Below are 14,803 nucleotides of genomic sequence, written 5' to 3'. Positions count from 1 at the left end.
AACAAAAGTAATCTCATTGGGCTTTCTGATAAACATAAAATCATAAAGAACATGAAGTCATACAGCTTAATAGGTAATGGTTAACTAAACTAAACAGACTAACTAAACTGGGCCATATAAAAAAAAAACTTTATTAATCAGACAACATGAACGTTGATTTGATTATTTTCCATAGCTCCTAAAAAAGCAAATAATAATAAATACTAAACAATAAATTATTTTATTGCTTCTGTGTATTAGTCTTATTTGATTGCTTGAAATAAACCATTTAAAATCAAATCAAAATGACAATAAAAGATAAGTGTCCAGTGTTTATGAGGAGTTGTGGAGCCAAATAACTTACAGAAAATAAGTCAATGGATTTTTTTTCTTTTTTTCATTGGTTGCTTTGACTTTTTTTTTATTTTTTCACAGCTTATTTAGACCTTCTTTTAGACTAAATTAAAGTGTTCATGTTTTCCATTACTGGAAATAAAATAAAAGTTGCTCTGTTTCATGCCTGTACTTTACTTTTTTACTAGTTTTTTGTTTTTTATCTGTGTTTCAAAAAAAAAATCTAATTTGAAAAATTCCTTTTTATTTAAAAACTTCCCTACTTTAATGAACGATCTGTTTGTTTGTTAAAGCTGCTTCTAAATGTCAATCATTTTGTTAAGCGCCTCCTCCTCTATGACGCAGGGGGCGTGGTTTACTTCTTTCATCAGCTCAGCCCGTGGCAGGCTAGTTTTTATCACATGACCTTTTACAGCCAATAGCAGCAAAATGCGATCAAAAACTGTGGCAATGAAAGTGGATATCGCTGACGTTTCTTTGTGGCGTGTGCGGTGTTTTCACCAGCTGTTGGCTAGAGGAGCGAGTAAAAGTTGAAGCAGTCTCGGTAGCTTGCGTCCCAGTGAGCGGACGGTTACAGTATGACCACCAAAGCAGGGACGGGAAGATGGCGTTAACGACGGCAGTGGACCAGCGCGTGCACCGGTTACACAACTAGCGGATCGCTTTACACAAGCTGAGATAACGGACTGTTGTCCTCAGGTACGAGTTAAAAACATCAACTTACACCTTAATTTTTCTCAGCTATAATTTGCATAAATGGACATACTTTAAGTTCGCTTCTTTAGAGGTTTTATTGCAGTTCATTTTGTCTCGAGTTTGGACAAGTTAGTGAATAACGTTCTACCACCTTGTTTATTAAATATTTGCAGTTTTTAGCGGCATATATATTCTCTTTTTTACTGCTTTATTTTTTAAATATTATATATATAATTTAAATATTTAGTGTATAAATTTTCTATCTTTCTATTTGTGTTTTTTGCGAACAAAAAAACAGGTAATTTTTGCAGGTGGCTGGCTAGGGTGCACTAGTTGGACATTTTTATTTTGTTTTTATTCTTAAAGCTTTTCGACATTAATATTAGCTGTTTTCTTTAATGTTTTGCTGGGATTTTTTAAAAGAAAAAATCAAAAAATCGTGTTTCAAACATGTTCTGGTAGCATTTTTCTCATGGTGGAGGACATATATATTAAAGAAAATTAAGATTAAACTTACATTTCTGAATATTTCTTGATTTAAATCGGTACCAATCAGATGCAGACGAAAAATACTGTTTGAAAAAACAAAAGACAAGCCACAAGCTCCCTGCTCCGCTCCATTCCGATGCATTCGCTTGCAGACAAACAGATCCGTGAACGTCTTTGTTTTTCTCCTGTGAACTAGTATCTGGCTAAAAAGTCTACGGCTGGGTAGCAGCAGTATTGGCATCATGAACGTGGGGACGGCACACAGCGAGGTGAACCCGAACACCCGGGTGATGAACAGCAGGGGCATGTGGCTTTCCTACACTCTTAGCATCGGCCTCCTTCATCTCATCCTTCTCAGCATCCCTTTTGTCAGCGTCCCAGTTGTCTGGACCCTCACCAACATGATCCACAATCTGGTGAGTGAAGCCAAAAATATCTACCATAGAAGCCAAAACTGGCATTTTTTTGAGTAGGACATGAAAGTTAACTTTGTGGTTTTTTTTCTCTTTTGCAGTGCATGTATCTGCTCCTTCACACAGTCAAAGGGACGCCCTTCCAGACGCCAGATCAGGGCAAAGCTCGCCTCCTCACACACTGGGAGCAGATGGACTACGGTGTGCAGTTCACTGCGTCCCGCAAGTTCCTCACTGTCACACCTATTGTCTTGTAAGTAGTTTGAGAACGCGTCTCGTTTTTAAGCAATGTTCACACCGCCCTAGGCAATGCATGTTCAAGTGGCCACTTCCTAATAAGTCTTTTGTAAACGCGCATTTCACGGCTTTCTTGCATTCCGGCGAAGCTACGCAAGCTTTTACGACCGTTTTCGGGCTCTATGTATAAAACAAGTCCCCATTGAACACACATTGTAAGTTAAACCAGTTTGTACTTTGACCAATCAGGGACTTGGATTTGGTAGTGGCGTATTGGTGGCCCAGGATTGACGGAAAAACTGCCGGAAGCGCGATGAAACTCACCAAACTTGGAGTGTAGGCGGTTTATCTGGTCTGATTTGATTTCAAATAAAGATAGACCAAGGCCACTCTCGCATATCTGTTTTGCAATTACGCTAGCAATAAACCAAATCATTCAATGCCCAAATCGCAAGATTTACACCACCTTGACATTTTGCACCAAGCCTCTTCCAACTTTAGTTGGCGGACATGCGCTAGTAAATGTGGAAAAAGAAGAAGCCTTTCCCAGTGTGTCCAGTGTGAAGCACGTTCTTGAGCGCATGTGTATGTAGCTTTAAGGTTGAAAGTAGAACCACAGGAGTTTGTTTGAAATGGAACCCGAGCTCCTTTTAAGCTTTTAGTTTCAGGTTTACATTTACAAATATGCTCACAATCACAGCTTTTCTCTTATTTTCCTCACAAGCCTTCGAACTTGTTAGGGGCCTCATGGTTTTCGGGAACACCTCCCCCTGCTTTCCTGGCTTGTTTTTTTATTAACCCAGAGTTCAGGTTACAGACGGGTCTTTACTTCTCTGGGGTTCATTTGCCAGTTGAGAGTAAAAGCTGTGACGGCAGTGTTTCCCCTGAACTTCATTTGGATTGACTGATTTTGAAACGTGTTCTCACATGTCAGCTCAGAAATATTCACCTCCTGTGTTTGTACTCAAACATATAAGGATTGTGTGGGATGATGGTTTGATCTTGTTTGTGGTTTTTGTGAGAAGGAAAAGCTCTAAAGGGACGTTAATGGGTATTTTCCCTAAAGAGGATAACCTGTCTTAACATTTTATTCTCCTTCTCTTTTCTTTACCTCTGATGCAGGTATTTGTTAACCAGCTTCTACACGAAATACGACCGAGTCCATTTTGTGGTCAACACCGTTTCCTTGCTCACTGTGCTCATCCCTAAGCTGCCGCAGCTCCACGGCGTCAGAATTTTTGGGATTAACAAATACTGACAGAATGGAGACGGACTCCTCTTCACTTTTTTCCTGGTACAGCAAAGAGCACTCGCAGTTCCTTCTGCAGTCTTCTGGAACACAGCTCTCTGAAGGAACTCCCAGGAGGATTCTGCCATGGTTCCTAACCCTCGCTAGAGACACTGTACTGCACAGAAGCAAACAGGGAAGTTTCATGACTCTGATCTGTAATCTTGGATTCGCCTGCATGTTTGTTTTTTAATTGAAAGGGAATTTATCTTAGATTAACAGTATCAAAGGTGGGCGACTGTAGTTGTATTCTTATTTTATTTATTCAGCTTCCTTCCTATGTGCAGCTGGCTCCTGGGTTTGGGATTGAAGGAAGGAGAGCAGTAACGTTTGAAATGATCAGGGAGCTGCGAACCGCCACAGAGGCCAGACTCCACGAACCACAGCGGTTTATATTTAGCTTTCTCTGCTCAGGGTCAGGAATAAAACCTTACCCAACTCTTGCAATTATGTGCCCGTTTCCATATTGGGACATCTTGTCCTTCTTTGACCTGTTTGCAAAATAGTCTGGCTCTTGTTAAGAATGTGAGGGAAAAAGTTCTTGACTGAAAAGATTTCCAAACTGCTCAGCAATAAACTGAACAATAGATGTGTTCAGAAATCACTACCAATCATGTTTTGTTATTTAGGATTAATAAATGTAATTTTATTTTCTAAATCTCTCATTAGAGATTCACCAATTTCAAACTCTATTTTTATTTTTTTTATTTCTGATCCGTTTATTGGGAGTTATGGCCACTTTGTCACTCCTTATCCTAATAAATCACTTCCCACTGTTTGCAAATTAAAACAAAAAACAAATCTTGCAGCTCTTGAAAAATAAATAGTTCTCAGTCTTGATTGCTTTATTATCTATTTGTGATTAATGGAGAAGACTTTTTTTTTAAACCGCCATATCCTGGATTGAAGCTGAGGTGGGTGGAGCAAACTCTGGTTCATGTGCCCAACCCACTTCAACCTTAGCTCTTGCTTTTTTTAAATCCCTTGGTTGACGTTCTTGATGTGTCCAGTTTAGACATGCCTATGAACCCAGCATCAACAGAGGGCTTTATGCCACTGCATTACGGTCAATATGCTTTTATAATCTGACGGGTAATCCATGAAGGAAGTGAGCTGATTCCATCACGGTTCGATTCTTTCATAAATCTTCCCGTCGTTGTTCCTACTCAGCTGCTTCCTGCGTTACAATTACTCCATAGGATGTTTTTGTGACCAAAGAGAAAAGTTTTTCCTAAATCAGGCAGGAAAAGAGGAAAGGTCATCGTTAAATATCCACATGACAACCTGGAATATTTTTGCAGTGAGTGATGTTCACATCTGCTTTGAATCTGTGGGCACAGACCGTACAAACATAGATGTTTACAGACTCTGCACACTTTAAAGATGGTCCCCTCAACTCTGTTTGTTGTAAAGTCCCATAAGCTGCTGTTTAAGCTTGGCAGAGACCATAAAGCTGTCCACTATTAATGCCTCCTCTGAACCATGGCTTCATTTCTACAGAGATATTTCTGCAACCAAATATTACGACGCTTTTAACGCAACAATTTTAAATCCCACTGACTCACCCCTTAAATCAGAGACTGGGGGAAAATGGCGTATTTGATCAAACTGCATTAAAATGCTACTTTTTTTTGTAATTTAAAAAAATAACAGCAATTTAAGTCACTTTGATGAGTTTATTCTAAGTTATGGGGTATCTGCCATCAGTAAATAATTTATAAACTAAATTTATTTTTGTTAAAGAGCTTTATCTGCAGCTCACCTCTCTCTGAAAAAGGACAATTGATCAATTCCACCCCCAAAAGTGATTGGTGCATCCCTAATTGACATTTTCATAGGATAAAGTCTACTTTAACTAAATGTAAGAAAACTTCTGTTTTATTCCTAAAAACCTGCTTGAATGCTTAAAATGATCTGTTATCTTTTAGGACCTTTTATAATACAAAACAGCCCTTCAGGAAAATCCCTGGGAGCAAACAGACGAGGCTTTGTAGCAATGCTGGAATTTTCCAGTACAGGAACGGTTGTGATAAACAGATTAGCCAGAACCAAAAAAACTATTTGACTTTACTATAACAGGGTACCTTTAATGAGTCTTCTTAGGATTTGGAAAGTCACCTGTAGAATTAAAGATTGCCTAAACAGATCGATTCTGATGAAAATTGCATTTTCAACAGGTTTTTACGGCATTTTATTGATGATGGAGGACATGTATAGAGAAAATTGAGCTCAAAATGGCATTTCTGAGTATTTTAGGAGTTCTTATTTGAGCTCCTAGCAACAGGAACGGTGGGCGGAGTTGATCCACGCTAACACTCGCACAACTCGGAGGTTAATTTCTAATGAACTCAGGCATTTTGATTTTGGTGAATAAAGTCCTAATTAAAAGACCAGAGGGAACACTTTGAAAATGGATCAAAAGATGACCAGAGTGGACTTTAAGGACTCACACTTCCTCTGCACAGAAACAAAATCCTGAGCAGTCATGAAGAATTTGGCTGCACACTTTATTGCAAATGTTTACTGTCATTTGCCTGAACAGTGTTAATCATGCCCTTTACTCTTAGTAGTATTAAAAAAAGAGAATTGTAGTTATACTAATGATGTAGCAACTTTAGATTTCATTGTAAATTAGGTGGATTTGCTAAGCAGACATGTTTGTGAAGATGCATTAATCTAGGTTTTTAGGAAGCGTTAAAACTTGCAGTTTTGTTCGAATTTGCCAGATTTCATTATGCTAATGTGTCCTCATGTTTTTATCCTAAAGGGAATGTTCTGTTGTTTTCAAAGACTGCACTTTTTAAAGTTGGATGTGTTTTCTTAAGCTGCAGTCGCAGCTTCTGTTAAATGTTTTGTATAGAGTGTGGGATGCTCCCCTGAAAAACAAAGTGCTTTTGCCATCTCTGGGTTTCATAGCTGTCATGTCTGAGTCGCTGATGTTTCACAGAAACTGGAACAAAGAGGATGTATTAAAATAATGCCAATGTGAATATAGTTTTTTTGTTCAACACTAGGTACTCTGTGATAAAGTGTTTTGGAATTTAAAGCTTCTCCTTTGATTCCTGTTTGCACGTTCCATGCTGGTTCAATGTTTCAGATCAGACGGATGACTTTTAGTCTGCTGGATTCTGAACACCCATCAGCAAATCAAATGCATTGATTTGTTTTCAACAGGAACATGTTTTGATTTCCTATAGTTCAAATCATAGATGTACAGACACAAAACCTAATGTTCTGATTTTATTCAAGAGTTGGAACTTTCAAAGGTGTAAGCTTCATAAACACAACATTTAGACGTCAGAACAAGTTGTCGTTGTTCACCTTTGGGCAGATCCCTTCAGGGATCTCGGGTCGTCGCAGCATATAAGCTTTCACTGATTCTGGGAAATGAACCCTGGTTTTCCAGGTGCCAGTTCTGTGCTTTCCTTTTTTTTGTTCCGTTTTGTTTGCTCCAAAAAAAACAATGTAATTAAGAATGCATCTTTATTGATTAAATCAAATTAATCTTAGCTTAGAAATTTTCCAAAAAATAAAATTCATGTTTATAAAATACATTACGACAAATCAAGAAGGTAATTTTTTGTAGTATGTTCAGACAAACATCTGCATTTCTGTTCATTGTAATGTAAAAATGGCTAATTGTTTATAAAGATGTATTTTTGTTTCATTAAACCCATAATTTAGTGCAGGGCATGTTTTACATAACCAAACTAAATTTATTTTGCAATGGAATTTTGAAGAAAAATTGATATTTGGTCATGTCATAATGCAAATTGTGACCTTTTTAGTCAACAAATGAAGAAATAAGATGAGCAGCAGTAACATTTGGAAACATGTCTTGGAAACATGTTTTCAAACTGAAGTTTAGTCCCTCAGGCATAAATATGCAAACTCTTCAAGTCTAAACGTGTAAAAACATTTTTAGGGGATGACTGAAAACTGAGATTTTCAGTTTTAAGAATATATTCGATATAAAAAGGAGAAACAGAAGCTTCTATAGACAAGTCGAATAAACACAGATCATTATAAACTGTGGTGTCTTTTAGATTTGCTTTCATACCTCCTCATCTGTTTGAGATTCGTGTTGAGTTTTTTTGGCACAAAACCTTTTCTCTGGAACTGATTGCTCATTCTCCAGTTTTCCTGTCATACATGGAGTGAAGCCTCAGCTCTGGGGCTTACAGCAGTCACCGTTTCACTATTTCCACCTGAAAAGTCTATTGTCATGGGATCGTTAGGGCATTTACGGGAAAGACTTGACTCTTCTTACATCATGTATTTCTAAGCAGTGAAAACTGTCATTTAAAAAACAGGCAGCAATATCTTGACCTGCCATGAATGTCATAATAAATCAAATGCCTGTTTTTATCTTGACATGTCAAAATTAAACTAAAAATATCTTTATTTAAAAATATTTTACCTCTTAGTCAAGTTAGAGATATTTCTGTCAAAGTTTAAATTAAGTTTTCTTGACTTTTGTCGTAACATATCAGTTCTTCTGCACATGAATTTTAAATGGTAAATAGCGGATACTTATATAGCGCTTTTTTACCTTTTTCAAGGCCCAAAGCGCTTTACAGTCACAGCCCCATTCACCCAGTCACACACACATTCACTGCTTTGCACACTCTTGGCATTCTCTTGATGAGCTTCAAGAGGTAGTAACCTGAAATGGTCTTCCAACAGTCTTGAAGGAGTTCCCAGAGATGCTCAGCTCTTGTTGGCCCTTTTGCCTTCACTCTGCGGTCCAGCTCACCCCAAATCATCTCGATTGGGTTCAGGTCCGGTGACTGTGGAGGCCAGGTCATCTGGCGCAGAACACCATCACTCTCCTTCTTGCTCAAACAGCCCTTACACAGCCTGGAGGTGTGTTTGGGGTCATTGTCCTGTGGAAAAATAAATGACTAAATGCAAACCGGATGGAATAGCATGCTGCTGTAAGATGCTGTGATAGCCATGCTAGTTCAGTATGCCTTCAACTTTGAAAAAATCCCCAACAGTGTCACCAGCAAAGCACCCCCTCACCATCACACCTCCTCCTCCATGCTTCACGGTGGGAACCAGGCATGTAGAGTCCATCTGTTTACCTTTTCTGCGTCGCACAAAGACACGGTGTTTGGAACCAAAAAACTCAAATTTGGACTCATCAGACCAAAGCACAGATTTCCACTGGTCTAATGTCCGTTCCTTGTCTTCTTTAGCCCAAACAAGTCTCTTCTGCTTGTTGCCTTTCTTTAGCAGTGGTTTCCTAGCAGATATTCTACCATGAAGGCCTGATTCACACAGTGTCCTTTTAACAGTTGTTGTAGAGATGTGTCTGCTGCTAGAACTCTGTGTACCATTGACCTGCTCTCTAATCTGAGCTGCTGTTATCCTGCCATTTCTGAGGCTGGTGACTTGGATGAACTCATCCTCCGCAGCAGAGGTGACTCTTGGTCTTCCTTTCCTGGGGCAGTCCGCATGTGAGCCAGTTTCTTTGTAGCGCTTGAGGGTTTTTGTGACTGCACTTGGGGACACTCTTAAAGTTTTCCTAATTTTTCAGACCGACTGACCTTCATTTCTTAAAGTAATGATGGCCACTCGTTTTTCTGTACTTAGCTGCTTTTTTCTTGCCATAATGCAAATTCTAACAGTCTATTCAGTAGGACTATCAGCTGTGTGTCCACCTGACTTCTGCACAACACAACTGATGGTCCCAACCCCATTTATAAGGCAAGAAATCACACTTATTAAACCTGACAGAGCACACCTGTGAAGTGAAAACAAAGTCAAAGCAGTATTCAAATCAAAAGGTGGCTACTGTGAAGAACCTACAATGTGACATTTTCAGTTGTTTTACACATTTTTTTAATGCATATAATTCCACGTGTTAATTCACAGTTTTGATTGCCTTCAGTGTGACTCTATAATTTTCATAGTCATGAAAATAAAGAAAAACTCTTTGAATGAGAAAGTGTGTCCAAACCTTTGGTCTGTACTGTATGTCTGTTGTGTATCTTCATTTACATTTAGATGGGTAATATTTTTGCCTTCAATCTGAAGATTTCCTTTAGTCTTTTCTGAGAAGTATATTTTTTTATTTGATTAGCTTTTGTGAGCTGACTTCATGGTAAACGTTTTACCTTACCTGGATGACCTTATTATTGAAAAACATGTTTGACATATTGATTCACAGAACATTGTTCTGTGTTTCCAGAAGAGTCTGAGGAAAAGAAAAGCCTTTTCCAGTAGAGGGCAGCAAATTCCTTTTAAGTGAATCATTATGCAGCATCTAAAAACAAAAGTTTTTTTTATTCTCTGTGCTGATTAACTTAAATAAAATCATGTTGATTTTAATGTGGGAACAGACTATTTAATGTGAAAGAGTATCATTTTATTTAAAATTGGCATGTTAGACATAAAACAATTTCTTTTTGAGCTGAAACTTAAATTAAAATACAAATTTTATTTAGTCCAATTTAGATTTTATTACATTATCAGTTCGCATTCCTTTGTTTATTTCTCCTCTTTTAATCTGTCAGTAAACACTAACGTCCACTATGATGAATCTTTCAGCATTTGTCATTCAGTGTATGTGCATTGTGATGCAATTTTTATTTTTCCCAGTAATCACATCAAATGACTCATAATAATGACTGGTGGTTGGCGGGCGCCTGTGTTTGGCAGCGGAGCGGCCGCCAGTGTGTGAATGTGTGAGTGAATGTGTGTGTGACTGGGTGAATGGGTCCATGACTGTAAAGCGCTTCGTCCTTGTAGGAAGAAAGGCGCTATATAAGTATAAGCCATTAACCATTTACCATAAAGATGTGTTCCTGCCTGTTTTTCGGGGTGTATTTTAAGGTAGAATGGATGAATCAACCAAGGCTGTTCCAGAATGAGTCGAGAATCACTAGCTGCGTTTACATGGACAAAAGTATCGGAAAGAACGCCTGATCGGAAGAAAATGCGTCATGTAAACACGCCATTCGGAATAGGTGCCTCGATCAGACTCGTTCGGATCAAAATTTCTTTCCGATCGAGATAGGTGGGTTATGCCGATTGTTTATCTGATCGTGTTGCATGTAAACTGATATGGTGCCACTGTCAGACTCCTCCTCCTCTCATCTCCGCTTGGCTGCTGATTCAGCCCAGCTGCGACCACTCACCTCATCTACTCATCCGCCTTCTTAAGGAGCTCCTGGATCATCAGTCTTCGCCAGTCCGTTGCCCCTGATGGTGCAGAGTTGGCTCTCTAATCTTGTTCATGTTCTCACGTTACATTTGTTCACGCCTAATTCCATTCTGCACTTACCCTCAGGAACCCAATGCCACGAGTGGTCGCCTGAAGCTGTCTCTGCCGAGAACCCTCCTCCTGCCTGCACTCCTTGGTACACCTCAAGCCTCTCCCGTTTCGTCTCCCACTCCGGGACCTCCGCCGACAACAACTCTCTCTGGAGAACGGCAAAGGAATCCACCAGTGACGTCACCGAAGTCTTTTTTTCGCTCTGTGGAAGCCACGTTACCAGACCTCCTGCCTTTGTTTGTCCTCCCCATTAAATCCTCTTATCTGCTACTCTCGCTCTCTCCTGTGTTCCCTCTGGGTTTCAGCGTCTGGATCGAAAAAGGTGTTCTGTAGCCTTGACAGAACGTACTGGCGATTATACCGATCCAGCTGACCCGGACGGACTCAGGCAAGCCGTTACCCACCAAGGCATAATGCTCGGACGTCAAGCGAACGCTCTTTCCAAGATGTCAGCCGCCCAGCAGGACCTTTTTCATCGCCTAGACGGTTTGACCCAGACTTTACATGATTTATCTGGACAATTTGCCCATGTTTTGACTCCCGCAGTTCCGGCTCCGGTCGAACTGGTAACTTCCGCTTCCGGATCTACCACCACACAAGAAAACGTCCGACTCCAGCCGGAACCTTTCTCAGGTGACGTAGAGGCCTGCGGAGGTTTTTTACTGCAGTGCCAACTGATTTGTCAACAAGCCCCCCGGCACTATCAATCAGATCATAGTAAAATAACCCTCGTTATTAACTCACTACGGAACAAAGCACTCCAGTGGGCTCACGCTTTTCTCTCCGCCAATCCCATAACTCACCTCTCTTATGAACATTTCATCAACGAGTTCCGCCTCATCTTTGACCAACCTAGGAAACAGGAAGAAGCGACCCGGCGACTCCTCGCTCTTAAACAGCGGAGCCGACCCGTCTCTGACCATGTCATCGACTTCCGTATCTTAGCTGTTGAAGCTGGCTGGCCAGACGTGGCCCTGAAAGGTATCTTCTACCAATCTCTTAACGAACTAATTAAAGACCATCTTTGCTCTCAACCTGAAGCGCGTTCGTTCGAAGAGTTGGTTTCGGCGGCGCTACGTTCGGACCTCAGACTACGAGAGCGTCAAAAAGAACGAACACACCTCCCCTCTCGCTCCACCGCTAAACCGTTCGGCGTTCCTCTCGCCGACCATAACCTTCACACTGCGGTGTCCATGTCCCCTAAACCTCCGGACGAACCTATGCAGATCGGCCACTCAAGACTATCGGAGGAGGAGCGTCGCAAAAGACGTGAAGAAGGAACTTGTTTCTATTGTGGAGCTAAGGGGCACTTAGTATCCTCATGTCCGATCCGTTTAAACTTCCAAGCCCCTCGCTAGTCGACAGGCCGCGAGGGGAGCTGATCATCAAGGACTCTGGTAAAGAGTTTTTGTTAATCCCTGTCAAGCTTTGTTGTAATAACCTTGTACACAGTTTACATGCTCTCATTGATTCTGGGGCCGAGCAGAGTCTAATTGATCACCAGTTAGTGAAACTTTTGTCAATCCCCACAGAGCCCCTGGACATCCCCATCGAAGCTTCCGGTCTGGACGGTCAACACCTGTCACGCATCACACACCGCACTAAGCCCATCATACTCATCGTGTCAGGTAACCACAGGGAATTTATCCGTTTTCTCGTCACCCAGTCAGCTCATACCCCCATGGTGTTGGGTTTTTCATGGTTAAAATTACATAACCCTCAATTCGATTGGTCTCAAGGGACTGTCACTCAATGAAGCCCTTACTGTCTTGCCAATTGTTTACTGTCTGCCGTTCCCAATGTACCTTCTCATGACGTTGAAAGTTCCTGTCAGTTCGATCTTACCAATATTCCTCCTTGTTATCACGACCTCAAGAACGTTTTCAGTAAGTCTAAGGCTAGCGCTCTTCCGCCGCATAGACCTTACGATTGTGCCATCAAGCTCCTGCCGGGTGCCCCTCTTCCTAAGGGGCATCTATTTAATCTATCCGGTCCCGAGAGGGGGGCTATGGAACAATATGTGCAGGAAGCGCTTTCCCTGGGCCACATCCGACCTTCTTCCTCCCCTGTTGGAGCGGGGTTTTTCTTTGTAGAAAAAAAGGATAAATCACTCAGACCATGCATCGACTACCGTGAATTAAACCAGATCACAGTCAAAGACAAATACTCATTGCCGTTAATTTCCTCTGTTTTTGATTCTGTCCAAGAGGCTCGCATCTTCACAAAATTAGACCTCCGTAATGCCTACCATTTGGTTCGTATCAAGGAAGGAGACGAATGGAAGACTGCCTTCAATACCCCTCTGGGGCATTACGAATACTTAGTCATGCCCTTTGGCCTCACCAACGCCCCGGCAGTCTTCCAGAGGTTAGTTAACGATGTTCTTCGTGATTTCCTTAATCATTTTGTTTTTGTTTATTTAGATGACATCCTTATTTATTCCCATGATTTAGCTCAGCATAAACACCACGTACGTCTCGTACTCGAGAGATTGCTAGAGAATCGTCTTTTTGTTAAAAGTGAGAAATGTGAATTCCATGCCACCACGGTGCAGTTTCTAGGCTACATCATCGAAGCCGGTTGCATTCGACCAGATCCCTCTAAAATCGAGGCAGTCGCTAACTGGGCGCCACCAGAAAGCCGTAAGAAATTACAACAATTCCTGGGGTTCGCTAATTTCTACAGTGGCTTTATAAGAAACTATAGTAGTATTGCCGCACCCCTTACACGGCTCACATTCATGACCCATCCTTTTATCTGGTCCTCCGAGGCTCAACGAGCTTTTGAAAAATTGAAGAGTCTGTTTGTCACAGCCCCCATCCTCGTCCAACCTGACCTCTCGGCAATTCGTGGTGGAAGTGGATGCCTCGGACTCTGGAGTGGGAGCCGTCCTCTCCCAGAAGGAAGCCAACACAGGCAAACTTAAACCATGTGCCTTCTTTTCCCGGAAACTATCCCCAGCAGAGCAGAACTACGACGTGGGAAACCGTGAACTTCTGGCCATCAAGCTGGCACTAGAAGAGTGGCGTCACTGGTTGGAGGGAGCCGAGCAGCCGTTCATTGTATGGACGGATCATAAGAACCTGGCCTATCTCCGTTCCGCTAAGAGGCTAAACTCCAAGCAAGCTCGATGGTGTCTTTTTTTTGACCGTTTTCAGTTTAACATTACCTATCGACCCGGATCTCTCAACGTCAAGCCGGATGCCCTGTCCCGGAAATTCAGTCCCTCGGAGCACGCACCCTCGACCATCTTACCTCCTACCTGTATCATCGGCAATCTGACCTGGGACATCGAGACCAAGGTACTTCAAGCCCTCAACAATGATACTAATCACCCCCCCCCCCCCCCCCGTTCCTAGTTCCTAGGGGCACATTATTCGTGCCAGAAGCTCTCCGCCCAGACGTGATCGCTTGGGTGCATACGTCCCGGGTGGCCTGCCACGGAGGGGTGCACCGGACCCTCAACCTGATACGCAAACGGTTCTCTTGGCCTTCCATGGACAAAGATGTACGTGAGTACGTAGCGGCCTGCACCATCTGTGCTCGATCGAAGTCCCATGTAAATACTGTCATCCTCACGGTGGTGGACAGGTTTTCCAAAATGGCTCATTTTATACCACTTCCCCAGCTCCCCACTGCTACCGATACCGCGGATATTATGGTCGACCATGTTTTCCGCCATCACGGCATCCCCACAGACATTGTCTCTGACCGTGGTCCCCAATTTATCTCCCAGGTCTGGAAGGCTTTCTGTACGGCCTTGGGAGCCACTGTCAGCCTCACTTCCGGTTACCATCCCCAGTCTAACGGCCAAGCGGAAAGAGCGAACCAGGAACTGGAGGCAGCTCTCAGCTGTCTGGCGGCACAGAATCAACAGGACTGGTCCCGTTTGCTCGTTTGGATCGAGTATGCGCATAATGTGCATCCTTCCACTGCCACCAGGATCTCTCCTTTTGAAGCCGCCCTCGGGTACTCACCACCTCTGTTTCCGTCTCAGGAATTAGATCAGGCAGTGCCATCAGTACATCACCTACAGCGCTGTCAGCGTATCTGGACTCAGACTAA

At 42.0% G+C, this 14,803-nt stretch overlaps 1 protein-coding gene across 2 annotated transcripts; it reads left to right on the top strand.

The window, feature by feature from the left end:
- Nucleotides 1–725: 725 nt before the first annotated feature.
- Nucleotides 726–6,502, top strand: LOC111946406 (ORM1-like protein 3). Of its 2 annotated transcripts, none has more exons than XM_023949503.1 (4): nt 726–1,031; nt 1,712–1,934; nt 2,033–2,184; nt 3,291–6,502. In XM_023949503.1, the coding sequence occupies exons 2-4, from the start codon at nt 1,761–1,763 to the stop codon at nt 3,424–3,426; spliced, it is 462 nt and encodes a 153-aa protein (XP_023805271.1). In that variant the 5' UTR covers nt 726–1,031; nt 1,712–1,760; the 3' UTR covers nt 3,427–6,502. The 2 variants fall into 2 exon arrangements, with proteins under 2 accessions (XP_023805271.1, XP_023805270.1); XM_023949502.1 differs by having other exon boundaries at nt 727–1,032; nt 1,715–1,934.
- The last annotated feature ends 8,301 nt before the right edge of the window (nt 6,503–14,803 follow it).

Source organism: Oryzias latipes, chromosome 19, assembly GCF_002234675.1.
Source record: "Oryzias latipes chromosome 19, ASM223467v1".
NCBI classification, from domain to species: Eukaryota; Metazoa; Chordata; class Actinopteri; order Beloniformes; family Adrianichthyidae; genus Oryzias; species Oryzias latipes.
The sequence above is the reverse complement of the archived record's forward strand: the minus strand, read 5'-3'. Positions and strand labels throughout refer to the sequence as shown.